We start from the raw sequence: 19,796 nt of genomic DNA, 5'->3' as shown, positions 1-19,796 counted from the left end.
GTTTTCTGTCTTGAAAGTGACAGCAGTGATTTAAAGTGGTAGATAATCTGCTGATCTTAGTTCCTTCCTTTTTTTACTAAAGCTGGTGAAAAATAGCACTTGCTGGCAGTTTTAGCAGAATAGTGATATAAAAATAGATTTTACAAATCAAGTATATACCATTAGTTCATGTTATTCAGGCTTGCTTCAGCTGATTGCATTAGGTACACCTGATCAATGTCAACCAATAGGGATAACACATACCAGAACTCATGGTAGTTTTTTTAACCTATGGTGTGAAACAACTTGGTAAGTAGGCTCTATGATGCCAGAGTTTTCATTTTTGAGTAACAAACTTTACATAATGACTCATAATACCTGGATGAACATGTGTTATTGGAGTCGTTAGCTGTTAACAAGGGTAAAAGCTTGACAAATGTAGTAAACAGACATTTTTCAACATAACATAATTTAATAAGAAAATCATTAAACAGTAGAACAAGCTATTTTAGGTAATACACATAATTAAACAAACATCTTTGCACAGTTAACGCAACATTAAGTTTAGCCTTTTTTTACTAAGAATTTTTATATTCCGGACTGGACGCCATCTGCACCGGACTGGACGCCGGCTGGATCACCGGATGCACCGGACTGGAAACCGGCTGCACCAGCTTGGACGCTCCTCCATGATGCCTCTCCCTCCTTCTCCGCACCACCGGGTCCGTTGCCAACTTTGGTGGACCGTGGGGACGGGAGTGAGTTCCGCGTCGGAGGAGACGGCATCCCCGAATCTCTCCTCCCCCACTTGCCATGGGCGCCGCCAGGAGGACCGGGGGCCGTGGAGCTCGAACCAGCGGGTACTGAGTCCCCCCGGGTAATGGTAGCCAGGACGAGGTCTTCCGTACAATCAGCCGCGGGGCGGGAGTTCCAACTGGGACCTCACCCCCGGGATCGTCCCGGTTGACCACGTATCTGTCCGTATCTGCAAACCCTAGGGCACCCAGCAGCCTCTTCTCTGACGGCGTGAGGTGCCGAGTGAGGCAGCAGTCGAAAATCACTTTCAACTCTGCCTCACTAAACTCGGTTTCCTCCGCCACCGCCGAGAATGCTCTGTCGAACTCCCGGTTCCCGTAATTACCCTGACGGAACCCAAGTAGCAAGTGGGCTTGGCGAGAACGTATAGGGACGACGCTGCATTGTCCATGTTTGCTGCCTGCTGGGTTCGGTCATTCTGTCATGAATTACACAGGGAGAAAGAACCCAATTGCAGGCAGCGGGGATGAAGGGGTTAACAAAGGATATTTATTACAAAAAACACAAAACAAAGACCCACGGTGGGGTATAACAAGACAAGCGGGGTAAAGACAGGACATAGACTAACTATCACTAAACTGAAATAAACAACACTAGACATAAACTAGACTGAACACTTACTACACTTGACTGGGGTTGTCACAGAAAACAGGAACACAGCAGTACATAAGTCCACAGCATACAGTGGAATTCACATAGGTAAGCACACCACACACACAGTGACCAACACAGGACAATGAAACATGAGGACTATATAAAGGGGAGCAAATCAAGAGGGAACAGGTGCGGGACATGAACTAATTAACAAGCAATAACGAGACAAAAGGGCGGGAACAGAGACCCAACACCGGAGAGAGGGAGTATATGGAAGGCCAAAACTGCTTCTCTCCACATTAAACAGGGGATCCTGTCATGATTCTGCCACAAGATCAAGAAAGACATGACAAGATGAGGCAGAATCATGACAAAACCTCAATTTTGTGTTTTGATCAGTCATTGCAACATAAAGGCTTTTTGACAGATGTTTCCGTTTATCCAGCACTGACGCAAGACTTGAATGAAGACTTAAAGAATCATTTATGTATTTGAGCATTGAGATTATGTACACTGAGAAATCATTTATTATAACTGCATCAGGGATGTTGCTGCTGAAGGCTGTTGCTAGGTGAAGATGTCATCAACATGAGTTCTGCACACGATATAACACTACCTCTACTTACTAAATTATCCATTTGCACAAGTGTACATACAATCTGTTAATATGTTTATTCTACTATATACTACCCGGTACAATGTCTCTTATATGTTATTATCCCCCATTTTCTGTAAAATAGTCTTTATTTTATATATGCACAATTTAGAATCTTTTAGACTGTAAATCGTATTATATTGTATTGTCATTGTGTTAAATGTCTGTACTAGAAGCTTCCAACACCAAAGAAAATTCCTTGTGTGTGCAAGCACACTTGGCAATAAAGCTCTTCTGATTCTGATTCTGATTCTGATGACATCACTGCAGCACTTCTGATGGACAGACAGCTTATCTACACACAGACATGTGAAGCACTGGAATCTAAACATGATAAACACAGAAACAGAGTTATAAAAAAATATATTTCTGGAAGTTTCTCTATATTCAGAATGTCTCACCTCTTCATTTCTGTCATCAGCTCTGTTTTTAGATGTTATTTTTTTCATGCTGATGAAAAACCTGTAGGATAAACATTGACACATTACAGTATAGTTCAGACTCTTACAATCTGAATTCACAATCTCCAGTGTATGTTATGTAGTTACCACATCCACAGAGCTCCTATAATGAGAAACTGAGGCAGAAACACCAGCAGACAGACTGTGTAATGGACAAATGCTGAGCTGTCCATCGTTTCTTTAAGTCCTGCACAGTGAAAGTGGCTCAGTGATGATGTCATAAATAACTATTGACCAATCAGCATGAAGGACTAAAACTATTTTATAATCAGCACTAGAGCACATGATGTTACCTGTGACAGCACATGAATACTGTTGTATCTCCTCTCTGCTGGCTGAGTTCAGGTACAGCTTGTTGAATAATGTGAATCCCTCTGTTACCTGTGTTCCATTCTTATTCCAGATGTAAGTGTGTTTGTTATCCAGAGTGCATTTGGTTGAACAGTGTAATATCACATTTTCTCCCTCTACCACAGGGTCTGGACTGCTTATCACTTGCGTGTCTAAAAACAGTATCAACGTTAACTACTATAAGCATTTCAGCTGGTCCAACATGGTCAGTGGTTTTCTAGGGAAGCACACACTGATAACATGTATACTATGAGTACACTTCAAATCTTTTTGGATAAAAAGTTCTCCCCAATGCATAGATTAATATAAAATCAAAACTTTTCTAAAGCCTGAAGACACATGGACACATTAAGGAATGATCTCTAACTTTGCCAAGAAGTGCTCAAGTACAGGAGCGAAGTAAGAGGCTATATCTGACCAACAGTGTTGGCTTTGTGTTGACTTTTCTGTTGTGTGTAAAGATCACTTTTTATTGTCAATTATTGGTAAGTACCGATTAGTTTTATACAGAAAAGCAGCTTTACAAAGAGTTCATTATGAGCAGTTACCTGTAACAGTAAGAATGACTCCAGGTGAACCAGACAATGTGCCGTCTGAAGTGTTAGTGATGATTCTGAATTGATATTCTCCAGAGTCGCTCATCTTGACGTCTTTGATTCTCAGTGTGTTTCCCACATACTCCACACGACCAGCAAACTGCTGCTCCTCACGTATATCTATGAATCTCTCGGGACGAGAATGCCAGTATGTGTTCACTACTGTATATCCAGTGGGATGGGAGTATGAAGAGTGAATTTCTGCTGTTGATCCCATTAAAGCACAAACTCTTCTAGACGTGTAAATCACATTCCAACAGCCGCTGTTAGACAAACCTGAATAGGTAAAAAAATGACAGCTGTTTTGATTTATTCATCTGTACAAATATATCTATATTGTATAGATGATCAAAGGAATGATAATATTTCTTTCATTATTCCTCTTCCATTTAAACAGAAACAATATGTAAAAGTTATACTCACACAAGTAAGCTGAAGGATTGTTTTTGCCAGTAACAAAGCAGGAATAACTGTCTGTGCTCCCACTGGGCAACACAAACATGTATCTTGATTCCTCATTAATATTATTTATATACTGTCCATTCTTGTGCCAATAGTATGAAGCTTTATATGTTAAATTGCAAGAAGATTCACAGATCAGTTGTACTTGTCCGTCTATAAGATTCATCTTCACCTGTAGACCTGAATAAAGGAAAGATTATATTATATGATGAAGAATCAGATAAAGAATCTCACCAGAATCTTATGGTACAGAACCTGTGACTGTTAGATGGACTGTGACTGAGCTGATGTGTTTAACTCCATCCTTCATAATGAACATGAGCTGATATTCTCCAGAGTCTCTCTCTCTCACGTCTCTTATCGTAAGTCGGGAGTGGTAGTTGGTGATCCGCTGATTCACTCGTCCTGAGTAATCTGAATCTAAAGTCAAATCTTCAGGCTCATCCTTTTCTCTCCAGTTTTGACTCTGTTTCTGGCTGAACCAGAACCCAGTTTTAATGTTGATGTTTGAGTAAGAGCACAACAGCATCACATGCTCCACCTCCACAGCACAAATATTCTGTTCATTACAATTTACAGGAAAGTTGTCCACTGTTAGGGACCCTACAAATGTAAAATTAAAAAGTACATTATGATGTTTGTAACATTTTAGTTTGTAACTGTATCATACTGTAAATGTATACAGTAAATCTACCCTTGAAATAGAGGAGAAACTCAGTCTTCTTCAGATAGACCAATAAGGCTCAGATTAACATGTTCGATGCTCAAGCCTCTCTGATATTCGGTCATTATGTTTATGTGTGTTGTGGCTTTAGAGATGCTCTGAAGGGAGGGTGAGATCGTATGCTCAATGCTAGCTTGCTATGAAATCATCTATCCTTCCTTTAATTAGACATATGTCACATGTAGAATCTATCCTGTTTTGGTTTTGTCTTATTTATATTTAATTTTGGGTGTCATTTTAACCACCAGTTGAATCTCAATACTCGGATGACCATGTGTTATTAGATTTGATGGGTTGTTATCTGGGTAGACCTATAACAGACCTTGAAATGTTGTAACTAGTCAGTAAGAATCAAATATTCCAGCGCACCATGTGATGAATATTGTTAAACTCCCAGTTAAATTAAAATTTACAATGCCTATTTTTTCATGAAATATTGCAGCGTTTATTGTAAATAGTTCATCAATGTGGGTCATTCTCTTTTTTAAATTCGTGTGCCCTCATAATCTTTAGTTAAAATCTGAAAATGCACTTCCTTCCTATCCATCTTAAATGACGTATGTTAGACGGCTTAGGAGGAGCATCCGTTAACTCCTCCCCTTTAACTGTCAGTCTGCTGCCAGTTCTATTTCTAAATGCAAGGCTGTTTTTATACATCCAATCAAATCGCAGAGAAAGACGAAAGCCACGCCCACTATGTTTCTCATTAGAAATTCCATTTCACTTGGAATGGGTCAAAATAAGGAAATAAAAATGATCGCAACTTCCGGTTCACGGGGACTTTAATGTAAAAACAATCACATAATTGTATAAATAAAAAGAATTTGTGCAGCATTTAAATTCAGCTATTACAGAGAAAAAATTTTACTGGAAAAGCAAAATGGTTATTTTTTTAAACATTGCTTCACAATCAAACACGTACATTTTAAAATGTAACCTATGGCTCTAATGCACTGTACGACACTTTATTTATGACCAAACATTACTAAATTGTTATTGCTTTATGACAAATTCTTGAAAACGGCTTTCAAAAAGCAGCCCAAAACAATACCCAATACAATAGACTGTTTCAAAGCAACAGCATAAAAAAACGTTAGCCTACTGTGCATGCGTGCGTTCGTGGACTGCCCTTAACTTCAGGTACACATTCGCAAATAATAGCGTGCCTGAAGATTATTTCTGATAACAAGCAAAAGATACCGAGAAGAACTGTTACTTGGCTAAACTCTCCAATATTTTTCATTTAGACTGCGATTCAAGAACTGCTAGTAGATGTCAATGTAGGCCTACTATACGGTTTCTCTAAACTACAGGACCCATTCAACAAATTGTTTATCAAAATTAATATACAACAAAATCGACAAATCGTTATTTAATACAATTATTATACAATAAAATAATAATATAAATTAATCTTAACATAAATTAAATTAAATATAAATAGTTATATTATTAGACACTAGCCAGACAGATAAACAAACACAGACCGGAAGTTAACTGCAGTCTGGGTGTGCACGCCTGATGAAATGGTCTATACTGTCAATATGTAATTAGTTCTCATAGGAGTTTGTAGAAATAAGTGCTACATCTACAACAAAAACTGTCCTCCATTCAATAGTGATCATACCTTGAATGTGTAACAGCAGAATCAGTGAAGAGAGTCTGAAGTTCATGATTTCCCTCTGTAGAAACATATATATACAAAACAACACGTTTTTAGTCCTGAGAAAAAAACAAAACAGCCATTTAGTTTCACTGTGAAACTCAATTAATCTGTTATTATTCAGATATACCTCATTATAGTAAAATCAAAATTTACGCAATCATGTTTTGACAACAAATAGGTCTATGCTTAAAATAACATTTTATTCTAAAGTTACAGCCCAGTGAAGAGATAAAATGTATACATACATGTGCAGTTCTCTGACTTGAAGTTTCTGTCAGTTTCATAGGCTGGTATGATCTGATGATCTTATTTCCTTCCTTGTTATTAAATGAATGTGAAGAAAAACATTGAGCTGGCACCTTCCACAGAACTGTGTGTTATAGAGTCTGAAACTCTTTCAAATAATGAGGTCATTTCTTTTTAAGGAAATGGTCAAGAGGAGCTTAACCTTCAGACAATGTTGTTCGATGACTTCAGCATGTCAAACTAAATATTAGCGATTTTTGTAACCCTCTCAAAAAACTTTCATGCAAGTCTAGTTTCTACAAGTTTCTATTTGCTATACACCTGTCATTTTTTTGTGACTCAATTGCATTTTTTGTAAAGCCTTGCTGTGTGACCAACCATAGTCAACTGAATGTGCTGCTTCCCTGCTGCTCCACACATTGAACATGAGGCAGGCAATCTTGTACTGCGATAGCAAGCTTGTTTTAAAATTGCAAAACCTCATTCATTACTTTTTAAGCTAGTTAAGTATATTAAGATCAAGTACTTTTTTTAGATTTATACATTTAGGGGTCGCTTTTATCCACAATGCAGTGCATTCAAGCTGTACATGTATGTGTATGTGTATGTGTATGTGTGTTCATGGGAATCAAACCCACAACATTTGCCACTACTAACGCAATGGTCTACAATTGAGTTATAGTAACACATTTTTTACTTGAGTAAAATTGAAAGGGAAGAATGAAAATGACTGGTGTAGCTACAGCCGTAAAGCATGCATATAAAATTAAACGAGCCAGTAGAGGTAGCTGCAACCTGAATTCTGATTAAGAAATGCATGCAAACACATGTTTCCGTGTTTTATGGTGACTTTCCATAGATGTACAGTTGTTAATGATTTTTATACTTTACAAAAAGTATATTGCATCATGTTCCCTCAAACCAAACCATTACAGAAATCTTTTTTTGCATTTTTACATTTTCACATAAACATAATTTAGCTTGATTTATCAGCTGTTTTTCTCATTGGGACCAAAGACCAAACAACACTAATGCATGAGATTTTTCATCATTTCCATGATTTATTTTCATACAATCTGCTTTCATCAAGTAATGGTTGTGTATTACTGTATGATTTACTTCGAATGAATTCAAACTCACGACCACTTACATTTTCCCATGAAGTCAGGTTCTCCAAGCTTTTTCTTTTGGTCAGAACCTTTATTTATCAAAACAATTCGTTACATGAAATGTCCCATTATGACTTAAAATATTTGTATTTCCTTTATTATATCTTAAAAAGATTTCAGAACCATGTTTTATTACAAGAGTACATTTAGGCCACAAGCTTTAGCAAAGCCAACCTTACGGGAATTAATAACTATTTTTACAAGGTGGCTACTTCGTATGAATTAGTTTGTGATTCGTACAAAAACGTACGATTACTAGAAAAAAGCATTACTGAAGCCCCTCCCCTAACTCCACCCCTAAACCACTGGCACGAAATAAAATCATACAAAATGTACGAATAAGATTGTTAGAGTTAACCAAAATTAGCCACCTTACGTTTTTGCCGTGAGATTGTGTTGGGAAATTGGTAGTGTGTCATAAACATTTCGTTATATTATTACTGTTCCTTTTTCCTGTTTATAGTAAGAAAAATCTAACTTTTCACAACTCATGAATGATTAACATGATTGCTACTAAAGAGATAACGAGTACCTTTATATATTTTTTAATCTATTTTCTATTTATTTAAAACAAATAATTAATATTAGTCTGGTGTTTATGTTTTTTACAAAGTACAAACATGACTATTTATATTGTTATAACTTTGGTAATAAAAGCACATTTACACTAGACAAATGCCCTTTGATCGAAAGCATTTTTAAGCATATGCCAGAACATGGCCATAAATCAAACTACATACACTACGAACTTCTTACATTTGAAAAAGGAAAATACAGTAGCTGATGTAATAGTTGCCTGTTGAAAGTCCCCTAAAACAAGTCCGTTTATGGAAGGACTTCATTCTAAGTTCATTTTACCTTCACAGTGGCATAATGAACATCTTCCGCTGATGAATATATAACAGTATGGGTGGAGGATGTGCTCTTGTCAGACTGCTTGAAACTAACACATGAATAATGAAGGTCTTGCTCTTCTGAGTCAGTCCGATGTGTGAAGTCAGACACTGTGGACTGAGGTGCAACGTTACCTGAAGTAGACGGATGAGGCTGAGATTTGGGCCAGAGAAATGCAGAATAAAAAAATATTATCAATATTTCAATGTCCAAAACAACACGCATTTTTAGAACAGGAGTCCTAACTGCATGTGCGTGGTTGAACCTCCTCACCTCAACCTTCGTGTTGTCACGTTTTTGAGATGAATTATGTTTTCTCCTCCTCAGGAATCTGTTTAAATGAGGGAAGAAATATTTTTATGTTGCCTTTTGAAATAGAAGTTAATGTACAGAATATCATAAGCCCAAGTATTAAAACTATTAAGTTAAGTATACGTATTTTGTAACAAGCTATTGTTAAGGTATATGCTCAATAGTGTTTTTTACTTTCTCAAAAAAAAAACGTCTCAAGGTTGACTGTCTTTGCCATGAAAAAATCTCAACCAACATAATGTGGAATAAAATATAATGAAGGACTTGAACATTACCTGTACGTCAGGACTCCTATGACAGCAAGAATCAGTAACATAGACAGCATCACTATAGTGATTTGTGTTCTCGTCCTCTTTTCTGAACTTTGAACGTCTTCTTTACTCTGGTTCTCTGGGTGTTAAAAAACATGAACCATAAGGCAAAAGTTCAGATATTTTCATTTTCAATTCTAGAAGATCATCTAAAGCCTGGCTCAGACTACAGGAGTTTTAAAATCCTGACAGATTTCAAATTCTGGTTGCAGCACACACATAAGGAGAATCTTAACAGATTCTCTTATTTAAAATCTTAAACCTGGCTCAGACTACAGGAGTTTTAAAATCCGGAAAGATTAAAAATTCTGGTTGCAGCACACACATAAGGAGAATCTTGACAGATTATTTTATTTAAATTCTTAAACAAGCTCACACTCATCAGTGTACAACTAAATTACACATATTTTACATATCCATAGGATATGCAGTTTTGTAAAAGGAGCTAATAGTAACCGTTTTAATGGGTTTACTATTTTTAGATGTTGACATCACATCTACATTTGAATCTCTTTTTCAAGCACTACAAAAATAGGTTTGCCCTTTGTAAACTTGCATTTATGAATGTGAAATGTCCAGATAAGAAAACGTTGGGGCGTAAAGTTGTGTTTATAAATAAGCCAAAGGTAGCAAGTGCAAAAATAAAAATTTAGAAAGTTTGATTGGAAGTTTTTTTATTTCATAATTGCACATCAAAAGACATCCTAAAACACCCAAACTACAGGATAATATTAAGATTATCATACCAGAGGACGCCTCTTACGTCATCTCACCGGGAAACAGAAGTAAACAAAGGGACATCGCAAAGTTAATTTCACGTGATCTCACCTGGCAACGGTTGTGTAACGTCTTGTCGCTCTCTGAATGATTCTCTGTCTGTCTGTCCAAAGCCGCGGGAACGTATTTTGAGCAGGGGGTGCTATAATGCTTTTTGCTAGGGCTGAAGTTATGACTGTGCTTTGGGCGAGCCGCTTAAGTTTAATGTTAATAAATAACGGAAGAAAAAAAATAGTTGCTGCCGAGAATAAAGATGAATGCCAATGTGATTATAAGATACAGCATAAAAACAAACACATAAACGCATGTTATCTGTATGCCTATAGCCAAATAACAATCTGTTGAACGAAACTACAAGCTGCGCGTTAGCAGTTAACTTACCCGGTACATTTAAAACCGACGCGACTTCTCCCCAGCTCTTTTCCTTATCTGTGCGGTTGTGGTATGTTTTGGAGGATACATTATATAGACAATCATGCTGTTGCCACAAGTTGTTCTTCCATCTCCGCTGTCCAACGTACCCTTGCAGGAGCTTTCGCGGTCGACATTTTAAAGGTCTGTCAGTCACCTCCGTCACCTTGCAGATGTGCCTCTCATTTTAAATCGGGGTGATGACGTTGGTACTTTCGCAACAGCCAATGAGAGGCACATCTGCAAGGTGACTGACAGACCTTTAAAAATGTCGACCGCGAAAGCTCCTGCAAGGGTACGTTGGACAGCGGAGATGGAAGAACAACTTGTGGCAACAGCATGATTGTCTATATAATGTATCCTCCAAAACATACCACAACCGCACAGATAAGGAAAAGAGCTGGGGAGAAGTCGCGTCGGTTTTAAATGTACCGGGTAAGTTAACTGCTAACGCGCAGCTTGTAGTTTCGTTCAACAGATTGTTATTTGGCTATAGGCATACAATAACATGCGTTTATGTGTTTGTTTTTATGCTGTATCTTATAATCACATTGGCATTCATCTTTATTCTCGGCAGCAACTATTTTTTTTCTTCCGTTATTTATTAACATTAAACTTAAGCGGCTCGCCCAAAGCACAGTCATAACTTCAGCCCTAGCAAAAAGCATTATAGCACCCCCTGCTCAAAATACGTTCCCGCGGCTTTGGACAGACAGACAGAGAATCATTCAGAGAGCGACAAAGACGTTACACAACCGTTGCCAGGTGAGATCACGTGAAATTAACTTTGCGATGTCCCTTTGTTTACTTCTGTTTCCCGGTGAGATGACGTAAGAGGCGTCCTCTGGTATGATAATCTTAATATTATCCTGTAGTTTGGGTGTCTTAGAATGTCTTTTGATGTGCAATTATGAAATAAAAAAACTTCCAATCAAACTTTCTAAATTTTTATTTTTGCACTTGCTACCTTTAGGCTTATTTATAAACACAACTTTACGCCCCAACGTTTTCTTATCTGGACATTTCACATTCATAAATGCAAGTTTACAAAGGGCAAACCTATTTTTGTAGTGCTTGAAAAAGAGATTCAAATGTAGATGTGATGTCAACATCTAAAAATAGTAAACCCATTAAAACGGTTACTATTAGCTCCTTTTACAAAACTGCATATCCTATGGATATGTAAAATATGTGTAATTTAGTTGTACACTGATGAGTGTGAGCTTGTTTAAGATTTTAAATAAGAGAATCTGTCAAGATTCTCCTTATGTGTGTGCTGCAACCAGAATTTTTAATCTTTCCGAATTTTAAAACTCCTGTAGTCTGAGCCAGGTTTAAGATTTTAAATAAGAGAATCTGTTAAGATTCTCCTTATGTGTGTGCTGCAGCCAGAATTTGAAATCTGTCAGGATTTTAAAACTCCTGTAGTCTGAGCCAGGCTTTAAGATTTTAAATAAGAGAATCTGTCAAGATTCTCCTTATGTGTGTGCTGCAACCAGAATTTAGAAATCTGTCAGGATTTTAAAACTCCTGTAGTCTGAGCCAGGCTTTTAGTCTACCGATGCCTATGTGTCATTTCACAAAGTCATTATTTAGAAATTATATACAAAAGTGATGGTGTTTCGGTTAAAAAGAACACGTGAGCCCACTTAGACTGATGACATTGGGAACCGGTTTTAAAACTGAGACTTGAATTCATGAATGGATTCATAACAAAGACCAAGAAAGAAGTGAGCTGTGGATTCACCTGTGACTGTTAGATGGACTGTGACTGAGCTGATGTGTTTAACTCCATCCTTCATAATGAACATGATCTGATATTCTCCAGAGTCTCTCTCTCTCACGTCTCTTATTGTGAGATCTGACTGACGTATAGTGATCTGCTGCTTCACTCGTCCTGAGTAGTCGAAATCCAAAGCTATATCTTCAGGTTCATCACTTTCTGTCCAGTTTTGACTCTGTTTGTGGCTGAACCAGAACCCAGTTTTGATGCTGATGTTTGAGTAAGAGCACCTCAGTGTCACATCGGTATCACTCAATGCACAAATGTTCTTGTGTTCACAGATTACACGTATGGGCTCCGATGTTAGAAAGTCTACAAAAGATAAAAGTATACCTAAAATAATATCAAAATGCAATTGATTTTGATGAGACAACAGAACAAAACTACTATTAACACAATAACTATCTTACCTTCAACGTTCATCAGCAGAATCAGTGAAATGATTGCTGAGTTAAAGCCCATGTTTTATTGTGTATAACCTGACATAAATAGGACACAATTTTCTTTTTAGAAACACTTGCCCGGAAAAAATACAATAACACAAAATTATCTTCTTCTGTCAATCACACATCAAGTTGAACGATTTTGAACTAGGATGTTGCAGTACAAACTGTTGTTTATTCATGAAACTTCAGCTATCCAACTGACAATTTTTTCCTTCCTTTTTTCTAAAGCTGATGCGAGCCACACCTCTTCCACTTCATATTTCCTTGTCTTTGGCCTTCATTTTGTGATTTCCACACTTTTGTAAAAATGCCTTTTACATTCCTCCACTTTGTTGACTCACTAGACAACCAGTTGTATATGTTTATGGGCTTTCGTTTGCAAACCAATCCTGTCACCACCAGTAGCACACCAAACAATTTTAGCAAAATAAAGAAATTGATCAAACCAGCCTTTACAGATTTGCTGGTCTCTCAGCCTGACCAAATGAAAACTGCCCACCACCCCTCTGAAACCAGCCAACAGACCAACAAAGGAGACCAGCAAAGAACAGTAAACCATGTTGTGTTTTTATCATGAGCACATGAAGGAATTGCAGGCACTGATAGCATCATCATCAAAGCTAAACACGTTGAAATTAGTACATTCATATATAAACACATTGTCTTATTAAAGTTCTGTGTGCATGAAAAAATTGAAAAAATCAAGTCCTAAATATAAAACAGGGGAAACAATCCAAACCATCTGTGAACAAAATTCAGCAAAACCTTTTCTATTATTGCATATGCATTAGGAGTTTCCCTTTCAGACACAAAATGTGTAGGATTAGAGTATTTAAACGAATCAGCCAGTGCAATTTACTAACATTTGCGCTCGTCATATAACTTTATCATATAATCTTTGTTCCATTTGCAATTAGTTAAATAAATACCATTGCAACATCATCATGGCTCCCGAGTCTTTGTGGTAGAACTGGTTGTGTGAACTCAATGATACAGTAATTGACATTTGTTTGCGTAAACTGCATTATTATATTTTTAAATTAAATGTATTCAATTTAATTACATGAACACATTTATGCTTTAATGTGCTTGATGCATTTATGCACTCTGAATTCTTTAACTTGAAAATGGCAGTGCATGTCATAACATCATTTTGCAATATTATTTTTAGGACCTTGTTTTTTCATCTAACACAAAGACGGATTTCATTTCAATAATACAAATTTAAAATTGTTTGTTTATTGTTTTGTGTCATGACAAGTAGCAGACAGAACCCAGGCGCAGACAGAAGGAGGGGGTAAACAAAACAGACTTTAATAATAACTTCAAAATAAAAACCCACGATGGGGGACAAACACAATAACCAAAAACGCTTGAAGACAAAGAAAAACTTCCCACAATAGGGCAAAACAAAAACCAAAGAACACTAAAACAACTCACTTAACAGGTTTACGGGCAAGGCAAGGCAAGGCAAGGCAAGGCAAGGCAAGGCAAGGCAAGGCAAGGCAAGGCAAGGCTGAGACGCGGGGTCGCACCAAACACAATGAAGCGCACAGGACAATGAAACATGAGGCATTTTAAAGGGAACACAAACGAGGGATAACGACACAGGGCAGGTGAGAAACATTAGACACGGCAGGAAAGCAATACAAGAAATGAGAGGGGCGGGGCCAATGACAAGACACTGGAGAGAACGCATATTGTCAAAAGGACAATAATATGTTTCTCTCCACACATAACCAAAGACTTTGTCATGGCTCTGCCTCAGGACCAGGAAATCCAAGACTAAAAGAAGCAGAACCATGACAGTTTTGTTTGCAGCAAAGTACAAATTACACAACATGACTTTTTACATTGTTATCTAAAAACTTTTTACCAGCATTTTTAACCATGTGACTGAACATGGCCATAAACCAACCAATATGCAGCACAGACTTAAATTAAATGAAAAAGATAATACAGTAGCAATAACTGATACAGTTGCCTGTTGAAAGTCCCTTTAAATAAGTCATCTTGGCAATGTCTACAGACATTCAAATACAGTTTCAATCTACTCCAGGGAAACACCCTATACAAAACATGAATATGGTTGACTTTAAAGAAAAGCACATGCAGTTACCAATAAAGAAATACTCTCTTTTGATTAAGGACTGCCTTTTTTTAAGAAGTTAACTGACTAAAAAAAATCAATATACATGAACATAGGCCTACCATAAAATACCACATACGTATAGCCTTTCTGGACCGCTTCCTCTGGTTACTAAAACTACCCGTATACACAGACTTCCCTATAGAAGTCAGGCAACAGTCACCGCGGACTTAATTCTTAGTTAACTTGACAGTGGCATACTGAACATCTTCCATCGATGAATATATAGCAGAAGTGGTGGAAGACATAGTCTTGTCAGAATGTTTGAAACTAACACTTGAGTAATGAAGGATCTGTTCCTCTGAGTCTGTCTGGTGGGTGGAGTCAGAGACTGTGGACGAGGGTGCGTTGTTATCCGATGTAGACGGGTCAGCCTGAGATGTGGGCCGTAAAAGTGCAGAAGATAAAAATATGAATGAAAATCACACTTTGTAGGGAATGAGTGCAGTATGTGTGGTCAAATGTTCTTACCCGTACAGACGCATAATTTGTGTTGTCATGGTTTTGAGATGAATTACACTTGCTTTGTCTCAAGAACCTGTTAATGAAAAGAAGAAGAATAGATGTAAATAATGGGAAGAAGTATTTTTATTTGACCTTTTAACATAGAAGTTAATGTAGCTTTAAATGTAAAAAATGACATTTTGGAAGGAGCCGTTGTGGCACATTACCTGTACGTCAGGACTCCTATGACTGCAAGAATCAGTAACACAGACAGCATCACAACAAAGATAGTGATTTGTGTTGGCAAGCTTGGATCTTGAGCTAGATTTCTGTCTTGGTTGTCTGGGTTTTTAAAAACATAAACCATGAGGCAAAAGGTCCAACCTGATCTCACAAGAATTTGCATGTGTTTTATGAAGTGGCTAATTCGATCATTAGAAAAAGCAATACTGAAGCCCCTCCCTTAACATAACATCACAGGCGCAAAAGCAAATCATACTAAAACATAAGCATAAGATTGCACAAATTTATATGAAGTAACCACCTCGTAAAATAGTTAAGAATTCCCATGAGATTGTGTTGGAAAGTCTCTTTTTAATAGTCATAACTCATTCTAGAGGATCATCTTAATGCGTGTATCATGTGGTACCTGTGACAGTACAGGAATATTCTTTCAGCTCATCTTTGTTGACTGAGTTCAGGTACAGCTTGTTCAAGAGCTTGAATCCATCTGTTACCGGCTGTCCATTCTTGTACCACGAGAATGTAATGTTGTTATCCAGAGTACATTTGGTTGAACAGCTTAATATCCCTTTCTGTCCTTCTATCACAGGGTCTAGACTGCTTGTCACTTTCGTATCTGTAAAAAAGGTCAGTATGATGATTATAATAACCTTTGGCAAGCGGCATAAGTTACTAGTTGCAGTTTCCTGATGAAAGTCCCTTCAAACTTAGTTCACTCAAGGGTCACTTAAAGGTAACTCTACCTGTAACAGTAAGACTGACTCCCGGTGAACCAGACAATGTGCCGTCTAAAGTGTTAGTGATGATTCTGAATTTATATTCTCCAGAGTCGCTCATGTTGACGTCTTTGATTCTCAGTGTGTTTCCCACATACTCCACACGACCAGCAAACTGCTGCTCCTCACGTATATCTATGAATCTCTCGGGACGAGAATGCCAGTATGTGTTCACTACTGTATATCCAGTGGGATGGGAGTATGAAGAGTGAATTTCTGCTGTTGATCCCACTAAAGCACAAACTCTTCTAGACGTGTAAGTCACATTCCAACAGCCGCTGTTAGAAAAACCTGAAAGTGTCACGAATACACATATATAAAGACACATATAAAGTACTAATGCAACTTAAATATTCAAATTTCACACTCACACACAGGTGCAGAAGAGATTTTAAAATCTCCAGTAAGATCACAGGAGTAGGCAGCAGGTTCAATTGAAGCTAAATTAATATATCGTCCATCTTTTTTCCAGTAGAAATACCGAGGCCCTGAGGTCACAGAGCAGGAAGTTTCACAGGTCAGATATACCAGCTGATATCTCAACAGTGCCAGATCTATCTTCACCTGTAGGACTGAAGAGAATAAAACATTGAGAACATTTACATGACAGATGAAGATACTCAATCCACTGATCAGAAGTGAGCTGTGGATTCACCTGTGACTGTTAGATGGACTGTGACTGAGCTGATGTGTTTAACTCCATCCTTCATAATGAACATGAGCTGATATTCTCCAGAGTCTCTCTCTCTCACGTCTCTTATTGTGAGAACTGAATGAAAAATAGTGATCTGCTGCTTCACTCGTCCTGAGTAGTCGAAATCCAAAGCTATATCTTCAGGTTCATCACTTTCTCTCCAGTTTTGACTCTGTTTGTGGCTGAACCAGAACCCAGTTTTGATGTCTTCGTTTTTGTAAAAACACCTCAGTGTCACATCGGTCTCCCTCACAGCACATATGTACTCGTGTTCACAGTTTACATGTAAGCGCTCCAATGTTAGAATGTCTACAAAAGAAAAAAGGTCCCACTTTAGATTAGTGTCCATCTTCTACTGTCTATTACAGATATCTACGACGTTTGCCTCAATACAATCCTAATTACAATTTATAAGGTAAAGGTTCAGGTATTAGGAAGGATTAAGGGATGTAAGGTCTTGCAGAATAAGGTATTCATATGTGTTTTAATAAATAACCAATATGCATATTAATAAGCAAGTAGTTAGTTAGTTTAGTTAGTTAGTTTGTGTACTTTAATATGAAATGTAATCAATCCCACCTCACTTACATTTCAACTTTAATATTGGTTTAATATTGAAAGGCTTTACTCAGTTACTTACCAATAATTCCTGATTTCAATTCATTTAAAGCAAAGCATCTACAGTATATTGCAACTCATTTGGATAACAATACAACAGGCGAACAAAGCTAATCTATAAAGAATAATGATCTTACCTTCAATGTTCATCAGTAGAATCAGTGATGTGAATGCAAAGTTAAAGTCCATTCTTTTAATAGTATATAATATCATGTAAAATGCAAAGCATGTGCTTAGAAAATGTTTGACCTGAAGTATTACAATACAATAATAATAATAACGTTCTTTATTTCTCAATCATGCGTCAAGTAGAAAGATCTCTAACAAAGTTACAAATGTGTCGTTATTTTAAAAAACTAGCAGTCAAAATGATAGTCTTATTTCCTTCCTTATTTCAAGTGGGTGCAAACAACACACCCCTCCACTTTTTATTTCCTCGTCACTGGGCTTAAAGTTGTGGTTTTCAGTTTAAAAAATCCCTTGTACATATCTCCCCTGACTCACTGGACAACCTGTGTTTATGAGCTTTTGGTCACACTTCAGTATAGGGGCCAATTTTCGCTATTAACAAACCCTGAACTACGACTTTTTCCCTAATAAACTCTTAATTTGTTGCTTATTAACAGTTAGTAAGGTAGTTGTTAGGTTTAGGTATTGGGTAGGATTAGGGATGTAGAGTATGGTCGTGCAGAATATGTGCTTTATAAGTGCTAATAAACAGCCAATATGCCAGTAATAGGCATGCTAATGACAACTTGTCACGATGTGGTGCGTGGAAGAACCCAAATGCAGGCAGGCAGTAAGGGGTTAACAAGAAATATTTATTTTACACAAAACACGCAAAACAAAAACCCACAGTGGGGAACAAAACACGATAATAAATGGATGGACAAAACAGGCACATAAACTCACTAACCTAAAATACAAAGACTAAGGACCACACTGGAAAAACTACAATAAACTAACAGACACTAAACTCACGGAACAGGAGAACTCGGCTGAAGAAAAAGAGGCAGCGGCGGGCAGCACGGGCCTCGTCCCAGCCTGTGCAGCAGCCGGCGTCCAGTCCGGTATCCGGTCCGGCGTCCAGTCCGGTGCAGCCGGCGTCCAGTCTAATGTCCAGTCCGGCGTCCAGTCCGGTTATCCAGCCGGCGTCCAGTCCGGTGATCCAGCCGGCATCCAGTCCGGAGATCCAGCCAGCGTCCAGTCCGGCGATCCAGCCGGCGTCCAGTCCCGTACCGCCGGCGTCCAGTCCGGTGTCCAGTCATGTGCCCAGCCCAGTGCAGCCGGAATCCAGTCCGGTGCAGCCGGAGGTCCAGCCGGTGCGGCCGGCATCCCAGCCGGTGCAGCCGGTGTCCAGTCCTGTGTCCAGTCTTGTGGTCCCGAGTCCGGTATCCTGTCCAGTGTGTCAGTCGGCCTTCCAGCTGGCGTCAAGCCCTGCCCAGCCGGTGATCCAGCCGGCGTCCAGTCCGGAGATCCAGCCAGCGTCCAGTCTGGTGATCCAGCCGGCGTCCAGTCCGGTGATCCAGCCGGCGTCCAGTCCGGTGATCCAGCCGGCGTCCAGTCCGGAGATCCAGCCGGCATCCAGTCCGGCGATCCAGCCGGCGTCCAGTCCGGTACCGCCGGCGTTCCAGTCGGCGGTCCCCCCCAGGACTTCCCTCCCTGGGTTCCCCAGAACTCCGCGCCCTCAAGCGCGCCCAGGGGCTAAGACTATTCCCCCTAAGACTGTCCCTTCATGTCCCAGCCCCTTAGGACTTCCCCCTATGGACTCTTTTGTTCCCCCACCTCCCCGCCCTAGGAAACACGCTGACCCTCCTAGGTCCCCACCCCTGGTCCCCAAGTTTGTCCTGCCCATTCCCCCCTCCCTTCCCGTTGATATTTTTCTTATTGACCAACCCCTTCGTAGTTCTGTCAGCCTTGCCCCTAGTATGTTCTGTTTTGTCTGTGTGGTGTCTGTCTTCCTGTCTGTCTTGTCCCGCTGAATGTTTTCCCCTTGGGCCGTTCGGGGTTCGGCCCTTGGAGCGGGGGTACTGTCAGGGTCCTGTCCTTCCTATTCGGAGTTTTCGTGTCTTGTGGACAGGGTTGTGACAGTACCATGTCTTGTGTGTGTGTTTCGTCTTGTGTGGAGACACGTGGCGGTTTGTTTTGACATTTCGCCGCGTGTCCTCCTGTCTTTCGTCTAACTCCGCCCCCTTGTTTCTCCGTTTGTGTTTCATCCC

At 38.9% G+C, this 19,796-nt stretch overlaps 2 protein-coding genes across 3 annotated transcripts; both read right to left on the bottom strand.

Annotated features, from left to right (window-relative positions):
* Positions 1 to 7,643: 7,643 nt before the first annotated feature.
* On the bottom strand, positions 7,644 to 12,803 carry LOC130548902 (uncharacterized). Of its 2 annotated transcripts, none has more exons than XM_057325951.1 (5): positions 12,618 to 12,803; positions 12,172 to 12,519; positions 9,201 to 9,315; positions 8,887 to 8,944; positions 7,644 to 8,766 (listed from the first exon to the last, which is right to left on the bottom strand). In XM_057325951.1, exons 1-5 carry the CDS (start codon positions 12,667 to 12,669, stop codon positions 8,569 to 8,571), a joined length of 771 nt encoding a protein of 256 aa, XP_057181934.1. In that variant the 5' UTR covers positions 12,670 to 12,803; the 3' UTR covers positions 7,644 to 8,568. The 2 variants fall into 2 exon arrangements, with proteins under 2 accessions (XP_057181934.1, XP_057181936.1); XM_057325953.1 differs by having other exon boundaries at positions 7,644 to 8,747.
* Positions 12,804 to 13,799: 996 nt separating this feature from the next.
* Positions 13,800 to 17,863, bottom strand: LOC130548992 (uncharacterized). The gene is made up of 8 exons (XM_057326107.1): positions 17,715 to 17,863; positions 16,921 to 17,268; positions 16,637 to 16,837; positions 16,233 to 16,556; positions 15,896 to 16,105; positions 15,474 to 15,588; positions 15,274 to 15,340; positions 13,800 to 15,176 (listed from the first exon to the last, which is right to left on the bottom strand). The coding sequence occupies exons 1-8, from the start codon at positions 17,788 to 17,790 to the stop codon at positions 14,973 to 14,975; spliced, it is 1,545 nt and encodes a 514-aa protein (XP_057182090.1). The 5' UTR covers positions 17,791 to 17,863; the 3' UTR covers positions 13,800 to 14,972.
* Positions 17,864 to 19,796: the final 1,933 nt, after the last annotated feature.

The sequence above is a fragment of the Triplophysa rosa genome, linkage group LG25 (assembly GCF_024868665.1).
Source record: "Triplophysa rosa linkage group LG25, Trosa_1v2, whole genome shotgun sequence".
In the NCBI taxonomy this organism is placed as follows: Eukaryota; Metazoa; Chordata; class Actinopteri; order Cypriniformes; family Nemacheilidae; genus Triplophysa; species Triplophysa rosa.
The sequence above is the reverse complement of the archived record's forward strand: the minus strand, read 5'-3'. Positions and strand labels throughout refer to the sequence as shown.

Coding starts and splice junctions, on each gene's coding strand:
- LOC130548902 (XM_057325951.1), bottom strand. CDS start 12,669: ATGGGCTTTAACTCAGCAATCATTTCACTGATTCTGCTGATGAACGTT. Junction 12,520..12,617: donor TCTGCTGATGAACGTTGAAG/GTAAGATAGTTA, acceptor TATCTTTTGTAG/ACTTTCTAACATCGGAGCCC. Junction 8,767..8,886: donor GTGACAACACGAAGGTTGAG/GTGAGGAGGTTC, acceptor CCCAAATCTCAG/CCTCATCCGTCTACTTCAGG.
- LOC130548992 (XM_057326107.1), bottom strand. CDS start 17,790: ATGATATTATATACTATTAAAAGAATGGACTTTAACTTTGCATTCACA. Junction 16,557..16,636: donor AATCTCTTCTGCACCTGTGT/GTGAGTGTGAAA, acceptor TGACACTTTCAG/GTTTTTCTAACAGCGGCTGT. Junction 15,341..15,473: donor ATAGGAGTCCTGACGTACAG/GTAATGTGCCAC, acceptor TTTCATTAACAG/GTTCTTGAGACAAAGCAAGT.